The sequence below is a fragment of the Leuresthes tenuis genome, unplaced genomic scaffold (genome assembly GCF_036924035.1).
Source record: "Leuresthes tenuis unplaced genomic scaffold, fLeuTen1.0.hap1 SCAF_19, whole genome shotgun sequence".
NCBI classification, from domain to species: domain Eukaryota; kingdom Metazoa; phylum Chordata; class Actinopteri; order Atheriniformes; family Atherinopsidae; genus Leuresthes; species Leuresthes tenuis.
In genome coordinates, this window is record NW_027325373.1 from 13,691,567 (window position 1) to 13,709,925 (window position 18,359).

General features: G+C 39.7%; 1 protein-coding gene across 1 annotated transcript in view; it reads right to left on the bottom strand.

The window, feature by feature from the left end:
- LOC140276620 (astrotactin-2-like) overlaps window positions 1-8,568 on the bottom strand; it is a 258,166-nt gene extending 249,598 nt beyond the window's left edge. The window contains exon 1 of the mRNA XM_072371388.1: window positions 8,045-8,568. Coding sequence (XP_072227489.1) covers window positions 8,045-8,471 — 427 coding nt within the window. The 5' untranslated portion in view covers window positions 8,472-8,568. The remainder of the gene's footprint in view (window positions 1-8,044) is intronic.
- Window positions 8,569-18,359: the final 9,791 nt, after the last annotated feature.

Here is an 18,359-nt window from a genome sequence, read left to right on the forward strand (position 1 = left end):
AATCGTTGACACTGTGCTCAGTTTCTTTATTGTCTCAGTGTTAACTGCCCACATTGGTTATGCTCAGGTACAAAAAGTACACATTATCAGTGACCCAGATGGGTGAAGCACATTGGCTCCAGCTGACCTTCTTGTGTGGGTCTTGGCTGGTTCACCAACGGAAAAAAGCATGTGCTGGATTAAAATTGGGAACATAACCAATATCCAATTGGGTTTGACAAATGAATGGGGACATACTTGGGTCCAACCTGTGCTTAAAGTAAACACTGCATCAAACCCATCCGAGGACAATTCCATGTGGGTTTTCAGCTCATTTATTACACACATAGGGCCCATGTGCAAATTTGGGCTTGAGTGCGTAAACTGAAACTTTGCACTTTATAACAGTAAAATATTCAACAAGTCTGCATGTCATGCTTGGTGTAAAAGGCACTGTGTGCAAATTGATGGATTTTACCCAAAGTCCCTGTGCCCCCGATGTCTGGCTTGCATTATAAAGAGTATTTTGCAAAGAGGGCAAATACATTACACAGTTTATGTCACATGGGGCCTTCTATTATGTGGTGGGGACACACCAGAGGAGCCCAAAGAGTAAAAAGAGCGTCTAAATGGAATTGCTTTTATAAATCAGTGTCACATTATGCATTCAGTGCACAGACTAAAAAGCGTCTGTACAGTATACAAATGGAAAGTCTATAAATCTTTTGGGAATCCGCTTTTGGCATGTTCTCTTGTTAGCTACATTCTCCTGGATATTCTTTGATAACAGTCCAGCTTCACATATGATTTGATTTACAGAGATACAGCTATATACAACAGTGCTGGGACAAAACATTTAAAACAAAGTGACATTAAAAAAAGAAAAGAGACATGATACTACTCCTGAGCTTGACCACAGGGCTCTGAATGTTATGCTTTCATCTCAACCACCCTGAATGTTTGATTAAAGTAGTTGTTTTCAATATACATTCAAGTACTCACAACTAGCAGGGTCAGCTCTAAAGCCCATGCATCCGATTCATCCATTTCGTTCCGCAAACATTCAGCATTTACATGTATTAGCAGACAACCTATTTGGTGAGGAAAAGATAAGGAAACACTTTGCTGGAATCTACATACCCCCCCTTTTAATCCTGGTAGTATTTCCTTTAAAAAAAACAAAACAGCATAGACTTGAAACATACATCATGTCGGAGGCAAAGTAGGGTAGCCATAAGGTAATTTGTTGATATTTTCTAGGAAAATCAGATGAACAATTGTGTGCAGTGTTGCTTTGCATAACTCAGGCAAATAAAAAGGAAAAGAAAGAGCTTGTGCATTCATTAGAGGCATTTACATGAAGTCCTTTGTTCATTCCGTCAAAGATAACCACAGTGTGCCTCTCAGAAATGGTAATGACCAAATTATTATCTTGAGATCAAAGCTGTCCAACAGTGGCAACAAGCAAGTCTGGAGATTGTGGTGGTAAAATAAAGCATGTTGATAGAGAAATCCAGCAAAGGATTACAGCCAGCATGGGTCACTGACCAGAGATGATTCATTCTCTCTATGCCATTACTTAGGTCTGTCACCATTAAACTGAACTGGCATGTTTCTTCCCTGCAGGCCAAATGAGTTTCCCCTCGTGGTAGACGAGACAACCTATCGATCTAGCAAAATATAGACAAGTTTTTCCAGCATTCTTGACAAACAAAACATAATTTGATCCTGTCAAGTGATGTCAAAGCAACTCCTCATGCCTAAGCACACTTCTATGATATTTTGTCTGATGTTACTTTATACTATAGTCATATGTCTTGTCTCTCATTGGCAAAGTTCAACAACATCAGAGTTGCCACTCTTAGTCCAAAAATACCAAGTTCAACACCAAGCGTCAATTGTTCACAAAGCTATGTGTGAGCAATAGCGTAAAGATTATCTAAGTACATAAATAACCAAATAAGTAGCTGACACATCACAGCAGCAGCAGACAAAACCATTAAGATCTTTGCAATAGAATGTCAGACTGAAATTATGATTAAAATATAGACGGCCATGAGATTCTTTGTATCATTCTTAATTGTACTGAACCAACCAATTTAATGCTAGAGTCAGAATAGCCCATCTCAGCTCCACAACACGAAAAAGACCTTTCTCCTGTTCACCTTCACCTCCTCCTCATCACTTGTTCTCCAGTGCAAAGCTGAACCTCTGACATAAGACTGAGATGTAATGCAGTGTGTACACGTTCCACACCACAGGGAACAGTTCTAAGGTAGCTGCATTCACTTTTTCCCTTTGCTACTGTAGCTTTTAATCTCCCATCTATAAGCAAGCTAGGTTTGCTGTAACTCCAGTTCACTGAGGTACAGCAAGGCAGAGCAGGGAGACCGAGTGAGGGAAATAAGCTGCTTGACACCCCTGCGTTTGATAAGATGCCTGAAAAAGACAAAGGTTTGCTGAAAAAAAAGTAAAGATTTAGTCAATATGATGGACAGAGGCGATGAGGAACAGAAAGACATCGGAATGTCTTCAGTCCTCGCATTAAGTGCCTGAAGGTATTCCAAAAGGTGAAGTCCTAATGAGGTACTTACACAGTCGGCCATGTTGCCAAAAGGTATTGATTTTCACCCAGTCCCACGACACCACTTTAAACGAGAATAGAAAATGATCTTGCGTGCCAAAGCGTAAGGAGCATGGAGTTATCCAAGTGGAATTGGTAATTGTGTAATACACAAACTAACAAACATTTCACACTTTCCGAAAACTACATTGCTTTTTAAAGTGGTCAAGCAGAAAGGTCACAAAGCAAGCAAATATATCTGTGCTATATTTTTTTCCAATGAGGATACGTACAGGACAGGGTATCTGCACATTCAATAAAAAGCCATATCTCGTTGTTTGCCAACATGTATGGAAGGCCTGAGAAATCAAACAAGAAAGGGGGAAGGGAAAGCAGCCCCGTACCCTTCCTTCACACTGCCCTTTCTACTCATCCATTCTCTGTGACACATTGGTAATAAATCAAAGCTGAGCAGGCAGGCCAGAAAGGGAAGGAGACTTGTGGTCCCTCCACCCCCCATTTCCCAATAACCTCTGATGCTGGTTTGACAAAACAATTGGAAATCTGATAGTATCAAGTAAACAAGACAAGACTGTGCTCATTAAGCTTTTGATGGATTTGGATGCTTGAGTAGGACGCATTTCTTCTCTGTGGCGCCAATTTCAAATTTTCTTTTTCTTTTTCAAAAGTGGATTTCATGATCCAAAGACGGGGACAAAGCTGCTATTACAAGTTTTAATAGCTTAACACATGGGTTGCACCTTATAGGTCAATTCTTGTCACTATATTGCTGATGAAATAGAAACAAAAAAACAAAATATACAAAACCACAAACAGTACTGTGCAAAAGCTGCCACTCATTTCTTTGTATTCCACTTCTAGAGCCAGACTTTCTTGTAATGCATTAAAGTGATCTTCAGTAATAGTTTTCTTCGTTTTGTGGAGGAGTTTTAAAGTTTTTCATGGGACATCAGCTGCTTTTTCTTTAAATTTACTGTCCAGTCTTTCAACCTGAATAAGGCATTTATTAAGTAACTTATTCATTGGTTCATTATCCATGTTATCGATTCACGTTAAACCACTGAACAATGGCCCATGACCAATTCAAGCATAAAAAAGACTCAAGGGATGAACAGGTGTTGTCTCTACATATAAAGAAGTTATCAGGGAATCAATTTTAAATTGTATCTTAAGACACTTAAGTTACTACCTGCCTGATGCAAAGACGCATCATTTGACTTTTTTTTTTTTTTTTAGGTGCATCTGTGAAAAATGACAAAGAAAACACAGTTTGACAGATATAAAATAGTATAATTTTTAATCAAGAACGTCAAAATCAAAATCTTGACATTGTGTGCGGTATGTCCTTAAGAAACTGGACAAGGAGAGAACAAAGGAAGAAACGAAGAAACAGTCAGACCAGCTACAGCTGATGAACAGTATCTGAAAGTGATGTCCTTAAGATATGGGGGAAAAAGACCTGACACAGGATGTGAGAGATGCCTCTGGCCCATCAGCTAATCCATTTTCTATTCGCTGAAGCGTCATCAGAGATGGTCTCCATGGATAGGCAGGCTGTCAAGAAGCCATTCATAAGGAAAAGAAACCAGGGAAAAAAGAAAAAAAAGGCTATAGTATGCCATATGACACAAGAACTGGACAGAAATATAAGTGGAAGCTGATCTTCAGGAGGGATGAACCCCCCCCAGATCCCATACCACAACACTGTTGAAGAAGTGTGTGAAGACATTTGATGGAGAATGAAAGAAAAGGCAGTCCACATTCAAAGAAGAGCTTTGGAATTATGTGTGTGGCTGTCTCTCCGCAGTACGGCTGTTTGAAATTGTGAAGTTGATTCTCAAGTGCAAGATGAAGACCGCACTTTCTGAATCAATACAGCTGCAAATAAGCATTTGATTTGGTGCTATATTTTTAGTTTACATAAACCTTCTTCCATCCATCCATTTTCTATACCTGCTTTTTCCAATTCTTGCAGGGGATCTGGAGTATGTCCCAGCTAACATTGGGCGGGAAGTACACCCTCAATATGTCTATCAAGCATGTAAGTTGTCATTTTTTCAACAACGCATGATGTCCAAATTGAAGCCAATGTAAGATTGCCTTGAGATGCGACTGCTAGGCACCAGCTCCAAAATTTTTCTTTCTTTGATTGACATCTATTTAAAATAAGCAAATCTTTCTTCTGAAATGGTGAGTCAGTTTTTTCAACATTTCATATGGTCTCTTTAGTCATTAAACTCTTTTTTTGATAAGTCCCTTTGATAATAACTCCTTTATAAAGTAGATATTAGCCTTTGAAGTTCTGCGTTTAAGGGCCAGGCTGGCTAAAAAGACACAAGTTGCATGGTAATTGTTCTGATTCCTGGTATATTGTTGTCATTTTTCATTGAAGTGGGTCATACGTTTTCCGCGGACAGTTTTGCTCCGTTTGATTCTTTCAATCAGTTTTCAGTACACTCTAATCACGCTTGCTCTTCATTTAATTAGAACTCAAAAGTCTCAGTTATGTATTTTTTTGCAGTAAGCTAATGTTTATTTTCTCTGGTTTCACACTTGAATACTTTTTATGGGAAACAAAACACAAATCTGAGGTGTCTAAATGCCGCTTCACAAATCGGTGGCTGGCGAAAGCGACTTCGTGCTTTTCTGATAGTGCGGAGGGAACTTTGGGTCATATGACCTACAATGTCACCGAGTACTCTCCCTGAACCGCTTGTTTCATTTAAATAAATGAATGTGTGAATGAAAGACTTCTTATAAAAGGTTCTTTTAAGCATCAAAGGGAAAATAAATCAAGTCTTTAGTCAAGTAGAAGAAAACAACCTCAAGTGTGTCTAAGATATCAAGAGGTGCCAACGACTGTGGGCCAAATAAGATTTCAACTTCTTTATCTTTTGGTAACAGAGGTAGCGAGGAACAGTTAAATTTTCTTGCTACCTCCTGTTACAACTTGTTTTTTTTAGTTCAGACGATCAAACTGGAAACAGACATTTCTGTGCCGTTAGTTGTTCCCTTTTTTGAAAAGCAGTGATGCTATCAGCTTTCTCTAAGCTCCAGAATACAATTAAAAGAGCCGAATGGAGCGGGGATGGTTCCCATAATCCAATAAAGTGCACACACTGTAAAGTCTCCTATGATGTTTAATTGATATTAAAGCATAAAAGGATAAACCTGAATAAATAAAACCTGACCATTTCCATGCCTAAGCTGTGCATACAGTATCTGTGAGTGTATCAATGTGCGTGTCTGGTAAGGCTTGAGCTTTTTGAACATTGTCGGGCGTGAAAATTTTAATTGGTGTGAGAAAACGAGGCGGAATATCGACGCAACAAATGGAATTCTGATCATGAAAATTCACAGTGTATGTAATTAAGTTTGCTCATTCTGTACTATTAAATCAACAACAAAGTGTGTTTCTAGGATGTCGATCGCGGCATTTCTTTTCACAAGCCTCAGAGCCACTAATACATCCATCAGGGCAAAAGCTGTCAAGATGACTGGCATGTATTGGGGTGTTGAATGCAAGTAAAGCACGGGAGAGATCGGACCATCTCTATGGGACTGTAGAATCAGGATCTTAACCCAAATATGAAACAAAAAAAGGTTAAAGGCGTCTGCATCACAGAATTAGCTGTGAGTATGTGGTATTAGTGTATAATGAAATGTGTTTCACAAAGCACAGATATAAGCGCTGGAACTAAATACGGATTCTAATACTTGTACAATAAGTGAAACGTTGCACAAGGTCAACGGCACGTCGCCAGGCTCAGTGAGAAATGTTTAAAATCCCTGTCGAGGCCGACTTACACGACGTGCATTTCGTGTTCCGTGAAAACCAGCTGTGGTGCTTTGTTTTTTCAGTTTCTATTAAGTATTTGTCATCTGGACCTCTTTAAAGAACACATCGGGCTCACGCTGCGCCTTGAATATGCATTATGCACATGGAACTATTAAAGATCTTTCTCTCCCTCCACAGCAGGCAGTCATGCACCGAAAGGGTGAAGCAGCAAATTTGCTAGCTGGCTGACTGGGAGGACAGAGAGGCCTTTCTCACCAGTCAACGGCTGTCCTTAATGAGAATAGAAAGTGATTTACTAGCTTAATGCTCCAGCCCTCAGCCTGCCTGCCCGCCTTTGCTTCGCACAGCCAGTTCGGTCGACACTCTTCAGGCAGGGAATGAAACTGAGAGCACTGAAATAGGAAAAAAAAAAAAAAAAAAGGAAGACGGCAAAAACCACAGTAATGAGCCGATCTCATGGATTTTCAGTACTCATATCACTGACCTCCTGTGAGTCCTGAATCTTTGAAGCTTGTCTTTGTTTTGAACCACCTCTCTGTCATTTTGTGCCAGTAGGTCTGGCTTGAAATGATGGGGATTTAAATAAGACAGATCATCCTGCAGCCACTGTCTTCCAGTTCACATTGTGTGGCTCAAAGCATTTAACAGGTCCCACGCACTCTGTAAATCTACAAATGCACAGTCATAAAAACCAGCTGCATGGCTCCCACTGCAAAGGGGGAGAGAAAGCATGCGGACATTCATCCTTCACATGACTTTTTATCTTAAATGAGAACACCGAGAAAGCAAGGTAAGCAAGTTCCTTTTATATGCAGTCTGCTCCTCTTACGAGGCAAATATATTTTTAGACCGAGAAAGGCAGAGACACTTCCCTGCTATTATGTCCTCTATGATTATTCAATCAGTGGTGTTGTTACCCAGACCATTTTGGAGTCAGTGGCTTTCACGTGGAACTCAAGATGACCTGTCAAAGACCGGTGTCGCGCTGTGTTGATTCACTCAGTTTTCTGGGGGAAGTGTGAATAACACTCACACATGCAGCCTGAGGTGCGAGTGCTCCTAAAACCTGCAGCGAGTAGACGATGATGGCAATGCAAAACTCTCGCCTGGCGTTTCGTTCGGCTCACCCCTCACAAGAAGAAAGGCGCGAGTGCAACACATTTTGTGCTCAAGCGAGAATAAAATAGCAATTTCATGCATTTGAAGGGGCCAAATTGCACTGCTTGATTGGGGCGCCGTACTTTGTGTATGCATGAAATTTTAAATCATAATCACGTTCAACCACAAAATAGGGAAAGTAAGACAGAAAGAGGGATAAGGTTAGGAGGGGGTAATAGAAGGATTGAGTACCACTTCAAGATTAACGGCACAGTTTTTTTCTTTTTTTTCTTTTTGTTTCTTGTCCTCAGAGAACCAGCAGCTCAAGTTTAGAGGGAAAGAGTAAACCCGTGCATGGCTTGCATCCTGCTTGCATCCCATGTTGGCTTTCAATACAAGTAAATGGAAACAGAACTGGTGATTTAGCACCAGGGAGAGCAAGTGCACGAGTACATGGTTTTGGGAATGTTGCCCTGGGCACTAGACTACCTGAGTGCTTGGTCTTTCTGCTCCCAAACGTGCAGCTCGACTGACGGCTCACATCATGGAGGGCAAACATTGCAAGCTACCACAGCAGTTCTTACCCAGTGTGAAGTAGGGGAGAGCAGTGTTGTCCAGATCATCCATTACAGAAATTCGCCCAGGTAGGTCTGTTCTAACAAATAAAAGGAGTCGGGATTCCCCCCCTCCTCCTGCTCCACCTCCCCCTCCTCCTCCTCCTCCTCCCCCTCCTCCAGTTCCTCCTCCACCAACACCACCTTCTCCAGCAGCGCTCCCTCCGCCGGCCACGTTCCCCGAGGCTCCGCCGGTGAAGCTGAACTCGTTTTCCCGGAGCACGGGCAGGGTAGAGACGGTGACGGTTTTCACCTCACACGGCGCCTCCGAGTCGCTCTCTTTGTCCCGCTCCTCGTCAGGCGATGTCGCCCCTTTGCTCGCCCGAAATGTCAAGGACCCTGTCAGGAGGAGACCCACGAGAATGATGCGGAGGTGCAGCGCTAATATCCTCGCCATCCCGCTCCTTGCGTGTGGTTCTCTCGCTTTGAGTGGGGCTCATAAGCTGTCCGTTCACTTATAGTACAGTCGCTGCAAAGGAGTCGCGTCCGTCCAGGAGGCGGCAGCACAGGTGTAGTGAGAAAAGCGTCTTTGGGCTCCTCGCAGACCCATTTGAGCTCAACGCTGTGGGACAACAGATCCCCTAACTTGGATAAGCACGTGTCATTATGAAGACAAATGCCAGGCCGAGTGAGCGAATTACGCAGAGACACCAAACGGGACGATTTATTCGTCCATTTGTTTATTTCACGAACTGAAAAAAAAAGAAAGGAAAAAATGATTTATGTCTAATCTAGTTTCTTTTTTTTTTTATTATTTACAATTCACAAATTGTAGATCCTCTCATGTAACGAGCAGTTTGACAAAATGATGAATTAAAGTTGAATAAAATTGGGGATGTGTGATGAATGCCTGTTTTGTCCACGCTCTCTGCCAGCTAATCAAAATCAATTCTTGACTTTAAACGATAAACTAATTAACCGTGTTTGCTCAAGGTCCACTTCATCACCGTGCCAGAGCTTCACATCAATGTTCTTCATCAGCAGAGTGTATACGTCTTTGAATGTTGGGCCGATGTTTTTCAGCTTTTGAAAATATTAATCTAATTAAGTCCTCTCAGCACCAAGTACAGTTTCACTTCCAAATTCCAAGTTCAAACTTAATTACATCCATCCCTTACTGAAGTATAGATCCTCTGCTGAGAACAAGTTGATCCTCAGTTGATATAAAAGTGACTGTTTGTTTAAAGAAGAACAATAAGTACATTAAATTAAGGTAATTTGACCACTTGAAAGTCTGTTTTGATTTTTTTAACCATCTGCTTTCCCGTTTCCACCATTTTGGAGAAAACCATAGCGATTACTTCTGTGAAGCAAGTGATCTGGTTGCTACAGTTTGCCTGTTTTTCTCTTAGCAAGATTATTCACAAAGCTAAGGACACATTTGAGTGGCAATTTTATCAGATCCAAAGTAGGCCCAATTCAGAAGAAGCTTTTGACATGTCAGTGCCAGAATTTCCTGAGGCCTGAGGAAATTTCCGTGATGTGATTTGGTCAAAACAGCACAGAGAGATGCTGCAGCAAGTCCTTTTTTCTTCCAATTATTTGCACCTGCATTCAAGCACATCATTTTAGGATGTGAAGTGACACAATGGACTCTGCTTTAGCCCTGTGTTTTCCATGGTCTGTCTCTTTTGAGATCTGTGTTTTTTAATAACCCATGGAACATACTATTATGGTACGAGAGAGACTACAGTGAAACCCGAGAACTCAAAGGAAATTCTTATATTGCAGGATTTATTTGTCTCCCCCCACAACAATCCTTAAAACCTGTCATTATTGCTGAAAGCAGGGATGTACTCCTGTGTTATTCTGTGTTGCAGTAGAGCTGAAGAAACCTCTGAGAACACACTTTGATGTTTCCACACCATGTTATGTACGGGATGGGCAGTAATGTCCATTATGTTCATTAACGTGTGCTCCTGAGCAGCCCCCAGCACAGAGCCAGCCTTCTTTTTCGGTTTGTTAAGTTTCTTTCTAGAAACTGGCCATGATACCACTGCCCCGGCTGAGCGCTGCAAGCAGATTGCGCTCTCCTACACAGACTTAAAGAAGATGTGCTCCATCTTGGTGTAGACTCTGAATGACCTTAGTTTCCATAGGAAGTGCAGTCTTCTCAGTCTTTTTTTTCTTTTCTTTTTAAGACAGCCTTGGTGTTGCATTTCTCATCTAGTCTGCTGTCCACACTAAACTCTCAGGTATTTGTATTCTTCCACCACCACCACCTCTTCTCACAGCATGGAGACAGTATCTGGCTTATTCCTAGTCCTCCTAAAATCCACAGTCACCGCTTTTAAAATATTATCTATTATTCTAAAATACTTTACATTGCGTTTATGTGCAGTAGGGTGTTTTTTCAGATTTTTTTTGTTGTGACTTGAGACAACTATATGCTCTCTTTCAATGAAAAGGGATTTTTCAGCAATATTTTTAATTCAGTCTTGATGTAAGAGCACATTCATACTGCTTTTGTTATTTTTAGTATTTTCATTTGTTCTGATCTGTTTAATGCTGTTTGTAATTTTCTGGATTGACTGTCTTGAGAGTACATGAGGCTTGTGCTTTTCTGTTATTACTGCATTTTGCCCTGGAGGGAAAGAGATACATTCTATTGATGGCGGTCTTTTCATGGTACTAAAGCAGATGACTCAGTCCTGTGTCCTAATTTCATACATCACATTAGAACTGTAGAATATGTGTTCTTTGTTCATTCAATATACAGTATCTTCATTGCATAGTTTAAAAAAACTCCTGAAATTGCATTGTACAACACACAATATAAGTTGCACATCAGTGTCCTTAGTTAATTGTTAATGAAAATAAAGTTTATTTATAATTTACTAGATAATTACTAAATTAGTGTCAGTTTTTCGAGTTTGCTCATCTCCATAAAGATCTTGGCCTATAGTTGTTTTGTTTTTTTCTCTTTCACAACTGCATTCATTGCTTTGTGTTTAGGCTTGAGGGGCTAGATGATCTATTTTAACAACAAACAAATCATGTAAATTCTCTTCATATGCTATGTTCTTTATGAAAATGTATTATTTATTGTTTCTCCAGTATAAGTAGTGCTTACACCTGCTTACAAAAGTGGAAAGGAATAGTCTCAACTCTCTCAGTGGTTTGTTCCATGGCACTAAAGTATTCAAGCACAACCTCCACATGTGCATGCTTTTTGTTTCAGTTCTTTGCCCCTTGGTGATAAAACTTCAGTCTAAAGGTCTATCCCTGATCCACTTTTCCAATCATAACTACTCAGGTTCATGTTCACATGTTGGCTGTTAAGTGGGAACTTTGTTGAATATCCAAAAAAAGGTTGTGCGAGACTACAGCTCCGGAAACCAGTGTTGGCAGGACCCCCTAACAACCCTCATATCCCATTGATACAGACAGCTCTCTCCTACACACTGAATGCAGCTCAGCCACAGCGACATGGAGACTGAATGGATGTGTATCAGCAAATTTTTACAAAGGAAACAAGCTGGATCAAAAATAAGCTGTCAAGGCCATAACACAAGAACAGTCCCAAGTGTACTTTATTGGGGCATTTTAGCATTGTAATTGGATCACATAGTCACATCAGTCAAGACACATTCATTCCCAGTTTGCCAATAAAAAGCCCAGCAGTAGATCTATATAGTTTTTAACCTCCATTTAATGCAGTCTCACCCTATGCATAAAGCAATATCTAAAGCTCTTGACCTTCAGCTAGTGTTCAGACGGAAATGGTCATTCAAGTTGTTTGTGCATACCATTCAATACGTCTCACAGTTTTAATCATGTAAAGTACTGCCCACTACTAGGGGTAAAATTTATTTGAGCGTTTGCACATCAAAGCAGATGTCATTTTCAAGTCTAGTGTTTAAAAAGCCATAACGTTGTTTGGGCTTGGGGGTGGATAGAGCGGCTAATAGATGTGCTTTCAACTATGGTTCCTGGCATCGTTTGAGATTGAGACCAACATGCTGGATGGCATTTTGCTTGTTGCCTTGGTCACACGTAAACACAAACCATTCTGACAAAACATTGTCACTTTCTGGTTCCCCTTTTTAAATGACATCACATGATTGGGGTATGACAACTAAACATCTTGGTTAAGGTTACAAAACACTCATTTTTAGGGCTATAATACATTCTTTTTACAATGTAACACTACCATGATGGACGCCATTTTCACCAGTTGCTCTCACGACCACTAGAGGTTGCATATTTTTTAAAGGTGCTGCATGAATGCGACATAGGTGCGTTTTGGGGAGGAGGACAGTCTCTGAAATGACAATGTATCCCGTGTTCCTTTCAAGAACAATTTTATCAGCTGATTTTGACAGCTTTGTTCAAAGCATTATTGTTTTCTAACTGATCAAGCACTAAAAAAACGGTCTTCAAGTTTCTAGATATCTTGAATTATTGAAAAAAATATAATCAGTTCTCTGACATTTAGATTAATTCTTCTTTCACCGTTCTGCGATACAGGATGGCTTCAGCTCAGTCATGTATTACTATGGCCTATTGCCAATAGAGCAGGTCAAAATCATGATGGTCTCTCCTGGGTACTTTTTAACTTTGTTTTTGTACCTTATCTGTTCAAGTTGGTGTGCAGCATCTTTCTTCCATACACAGTTATATTGTTGTATAATTCAGGTGAGTTTCACAAATCCATTAGGCACTTTTCTTGCAGTGCCATGAGGAGTCAAGTTATTCCCAGTGACAAACTTATTCTCATAATGTCCTGCCATGAAAACCATCCTCAGTATAATCATGCACCAATGACTTCTTCAAGCCATTGGTTGTGCGTCAAGGATTGTTCTTAATCCAGTGTGTAATCCTTCCTGGGCACTTATTTTTTTAATGAGATTAGCCACATTACTAAAACCAATATACTGCTTTGAATTTGTCAACCTGTGGACTAATGATTATGCAAATTATATGAGATTACTTTATAGCTTTGTGCAAATCAACAATTCTTGATCTAATCTGTTGAGATTTCTTTTTTAAAGACAAATTTCACATCACCAGATTTTCCTTGTGACTTGTAAACTTAAAATGTTTGAGTTTTTTATTTCTTATGCTTGTTTTCCTTTAAACCTCACATCCAGGTCTGCTTCATTGATTGGTCTCCAGGTCCTGCAAGCCCCTGGCTCCAATTTGTTGATGTGTTAGCCTGAGGGTGTGCAGTCTTTTTCCAGTGTACACTGAATGTGAATAATGCATTCAATATGGACTCAACTGTAATTTAGATGAAAATCTGACCATATTTTAAAACAAAATTTTAAATGCATGCAGAAAACCAATGTGCTTTTACTTGCCACTTTGCTGTATATTGGATAATTTGAGCATAACTATGCTGTACAGTAGTAGTACCGGTAGTTAAATGAGAAATCTTGTCACAAATTATACTTGTATTCATAGAATAATCAAAAATCGTTAACCAATCTTAAGTCTTTCACCAAAATAACCCCATACACTCCCCTGTAGATATGTTTTATCTAATTTTACTTTAAATGTTTATTTATATTTGTCTATGGTAAATATGTACTTTTGAAAATCATGAAAAGCACTGAGTTCAAACAGCGACATACTCGTTAGACTAGACTTCATTTTTTTTATTTACAGAAAAGATCAAAGTATGACCATAAGATTAAAAAGATACATTAATGATGAATGATAGAAAACTCAATCTCTGTGTCTCAGTTAGTTTAGTTAGGAATTAATTAATTAATCAAATTGAATTTATTATTTTCAGATGCTGTTATTGAAATTTGGCATGTGTTTTCTTCTTCTTTCTTTTGGGACAAGTTATCTAGCTAGCTTGTTTTCAAAGATCCACCTTGCTTCTTTCAAAGAACACTAATATTCATGCTTGATTAATTAATTTATCTTTTGTGAGTTTGTTACAGGCCACCACACTGTCAACATCACAGGGTTCATTGGATCAATAGTCAATAAACCTACTATTTCTATTTTTACAACTAATTAATTTTGGTCGGTATACTTTTCTTTTTTATATATATAAACTTAAAAGCAGGATGGCTGTGATGAGATAAGGGGACTCACTTAGCATTTTTTTCGCAGACATTTTTCCCACCATTTTCTGCTGCACCCCTTGAATGAAATGCAGAATGAAACGATGACCTTGTTGGCAGTCATCTGTTTCTTACTACTCTTTAAGTGGCATTTTACATCTACAGTATAGGCTCCACTTTCTAATACATAAAATTGAAAACTAGTAAATTTCTCTTGCAATGGCACCTAAGGTCTGTAATGGGTTAATATAGGTGTGTCCTTAAATCACACTTTAAACACTGTGTGCCAATGTTAAATTGATACTTTAAAGAGATAACATCAAAGTGAGCCCCTCTAATTCCCTACCACCTTTACAGTAATTTGCATTAGGGCAATTTCTTTCTCCCCTCTGTGTTAATTTGACATTTCAGTCAGCGTGTCATAATGATTTCCTGATGGAAAAGTTGACTACAAAGATTAGTCTAAAGGGCAAGTCTGACAACCCTTGCTATCCTGCAAGTGAAAGTGCTGACACTGTGGAGCATTGTAGTGCGGTCCCACAGAGCATATGCCATAGTTTTGCAGACATGACCTCCTCTGTTGATAGATTTCATTGAACGCTGTCTGTTTTTAATGGGCAAACAGTAACAAGACATCAGATAGGAATGATTGATGTTGGTGCGTTTGGTGAGGTGGTGGAGAGCTGCAAGTAGCACCTAAAACAAGTGTCTGGAAAGGCAAACTGCATTGTTATTAGCTGATGGAGAGCTTTTAAACAGTCTGCGGTCGGTTATATGAGATTTATTGCTCAGGAAATTGCTTCGACCTGAATGCCGTGGCTGCATCTTAGTCCCTCAAAATTGAATTTGACAGAAAACAACCTACTGTCCACTCCAAGTAGGCAAGGATGGTTAAACAGATTTCTGTGGCATAATGAGCAAAGAACTTGACCTTTTCTGTCCCCACTTCTGTCAGCATGCCCTGTAGATTGGTGTTTGATGTCAGCAAATGATTGAGTATTCTCTCTTCCACTCTGTTTCCTGCAGTTGGGTGTTAATACTACACTTGCAGGTGGAGCTGTGTACAAGCCCAAATCCCAGCCTAAAGGTTCTTAAATGATAGAGGAGATCCACGGAAAAGAGGAGAAAATTTGGACTGACGAAAAGTGATGATTATTGCTTTCTGCTGCTTCATCCATTATTTAAAGATGTAAATATAATTCGTAAAGCTTTACATCTTTAAGCAGAACTGTGAAAAGGCTATGGTTTAAAAACTGGATACATATATATCAGTCAGTAAATGTGAATAAATGAGTGGGTGTGAGGACTAACAGTTTAATGACCTATGAATTTGTTGTAAGCAACACTCACTGCAGTCAGAAAGCTGCAGTCGGGTTGAAATCCCCTGACTATCACAGTAATATACATATATATTTCTTCTAATATGGGCAGGACTTGGCCGTCAGCTAAAGCTCTGAGATAATGTATATAAATATAAAAAGTAATCTTGACTGAACTCAACCTCTATTTCTCATTTGTGATACGGCCTTTAAAAGTCATCCATTTGTTAATGCAGCTAATCATGCCACCCAGGCAGTTGTTTCACAAAACCCACAAATGTCAACTTCATGATGGTAAGAGAAAATGTCAGGGCAGGATCACCAAAATCATTAGAATTCATCCTTTGTGCCCTGTGGGTATTTGCACTGCCCCTCAGCCCCTTAACCCCTCAAACAAAGAAAGAAAGACAGGAAAAATTTCAAATTAAGATCCACATGGTGGCAGTAGAGGAGAAGACAGGGATCACCTGAATAAGATGAATTCATCTTCCCAGAACAATGTATGTCTGTACTAAATGTCGTAGCAATCCATCTGAAAGTTGTTGGGGAATTACAAACTCGACCACAGTGGTAAACAGGCCAATATTCCCACCCTTAGCATCGTGGTTGAAAAAGCTATATCATGAAATTCATGAAGCAACACAAACACTATAACTTGTTATTGTAGCTTGCTCTTCATAATGTGATTTGAATGGGAGGAAGCTGAGAGGAATGCTGGCAGTGCTTTTAATATGCCATCTTTGCAAATCAATTAGTTTAAGTTATCTGGAGACTGCCCCAGTTCTGCAGGTGTAAACAAAGTGCCCCCCAATTAGAAACTGGGTTACACCTGGAGGGCAAACACACAACCGCACACACTGGCAAAACACACATAGGCACATTGCAAACATTAGCTAACAAATTGGTTTAGTGGGTGCTCTGCACACATTCCAGCAAATGTGTACAGCAAGGTACTGATAAGTCCTTTTACTTCAAAGCACTGAAACATCAAATCTGTTATCCTATTTTGCCATGTGATGTAACACATGTGGGTTAGAGCGCATCAGATCATCTCCCCAATGGCTTCCATCAGCACCGTTACATTTTATGAAATCAAGAAAGACAAACGTGTTGGGATGTAATCATCAGTATTTCATTTTAATCTGCAGATTCCCTTTATCTTTGAGATTTTATGGCAGCATCAGCATTTTGTTCAGCAAAAAAGGTGGTTTTTGTTCTTGTCCTCCACAGAGGACATACATATTTAGAATTAATTTTGTCTGACCGAAGTACAGAGTAGTGAGTATTTGACACACGATCACAAGATTGTGTAGAAATGCATCTTGACAAAACATAAGCTTCTGCTTGAATCATCTGCCGAAACTGCCAACATACTTGTGTGAAGACAGCAAGAAACTGGTCCCAGGCTGCAGTCACTGGTATTTGCTGCCTGTTGCAGTGGGACCATGAAGCTGATTCATATCCCTGCTACACTGAAGTCGTGGACTGTTGTAATTCAGGACCATGTCCCACCTCTTTGGCAGGGCTGCGGCTCTCTGACAGACTCCAAGAGACGGAAAATTTACCTCTGGATGACCTCACCCAATGGCCAAATCTTCCTCCATTATCCACACTGAGTGCTAGCAGGTCAGCTGTCACCCCTGTTTACCATCCACATCTCACCCATCCGTTAGCCCAGTTTGTGATGGACTGGGTAGGTTGGGACAGTCAGGCAAGGTCAGAAGAATGGCCTTATACTCATTACTCTGGCCTTGCTCCCTGCCATTACTTTCCTTGGCTCCCTCAATCCATCTGTCACAAGCAGTAAGAGCAATCCAATATATTCCTCACCTTTCAGGCATGTTTTATTTCAGTGTTTATGTGGTTGGAATTATCCTTAATTGAGATTTTCTCCTGAAGCATCTGCAGTAGTGTATAATATCTCTTAGTTTCTTTTTTTTTTCAGTTGAAAACACATGTTGATTACATAAGCATTGACTGACTGAGGAATTAAAATAGTAAAACTAAAACAAAGTGCAACAGTAATAGTAAATATTCCTAAACCTAAATACTAACAACGTAATTTTCTCGTTAAAACCTGAAGAATGTTTTGCCTAAAACATTGTGTTGCATTTGTAAAATTGTTCAACACTGACAAACAAAATTCTGAAAATACTTCAATCAAAATAAATATTCAATACTGTAAATAAGTAACTTAGTCAAATAAGCAACTTCCTTTTGGTTATAGTAGATGACAACAATCAGTAGATCATTGGTTACAGGTGAGGGTGTCAGGATTAGGTATAAAGGAGGCATTCACCAAAAACTCCAAGCAAGGATGAGGATTTCAGGTGCTTCTGGAAAAGTGGACATTGTATTCTATATGCCAAAGATGAGAAAGGCTGTTAACAATAATAAAAAGAGTAAAAGCCAGCATCTGTGACGTTATAGGGGGTCATCAGTCTCCATGGCATGTGTAACTTGTACATGTCTGAAGGTACTATCATGGCAAAGCTGTATATATGTGAACTTATAAGAGCCATATGACCATTAGACCATTATGGCGACATCTTTGCCCTCGAGGGCCTGGCGTATTTCAGCAGGACAGTATCAGACCTCACAACTCATTACAGCATGGCCTCATAGACGCAGAGTGTGTGTGCCTAACTGGCTTGTTTACTGTCCAAATCTGTCTCCAGTTGAAAATGTATGGAACACTATAAAGTTATATATGGATATTGAGCAGCTGTAATCTCACATTCAGCAAGAATAAACACAGATTCCTCTATCAAAAAGGTAGAGGCAATTGTATGTGTGTTGCAGTAACAACTGTAAACATGCCTTATTGAGTGTGCTGCTGGCATCACAACATTGTTTATGTTTTATGTGTACAATCAAGTTGTTCAAGAAGGACACGGTTTGTGAAATAGGAGTTCTGATAATCAACTAATTGTCAAATAATATGTT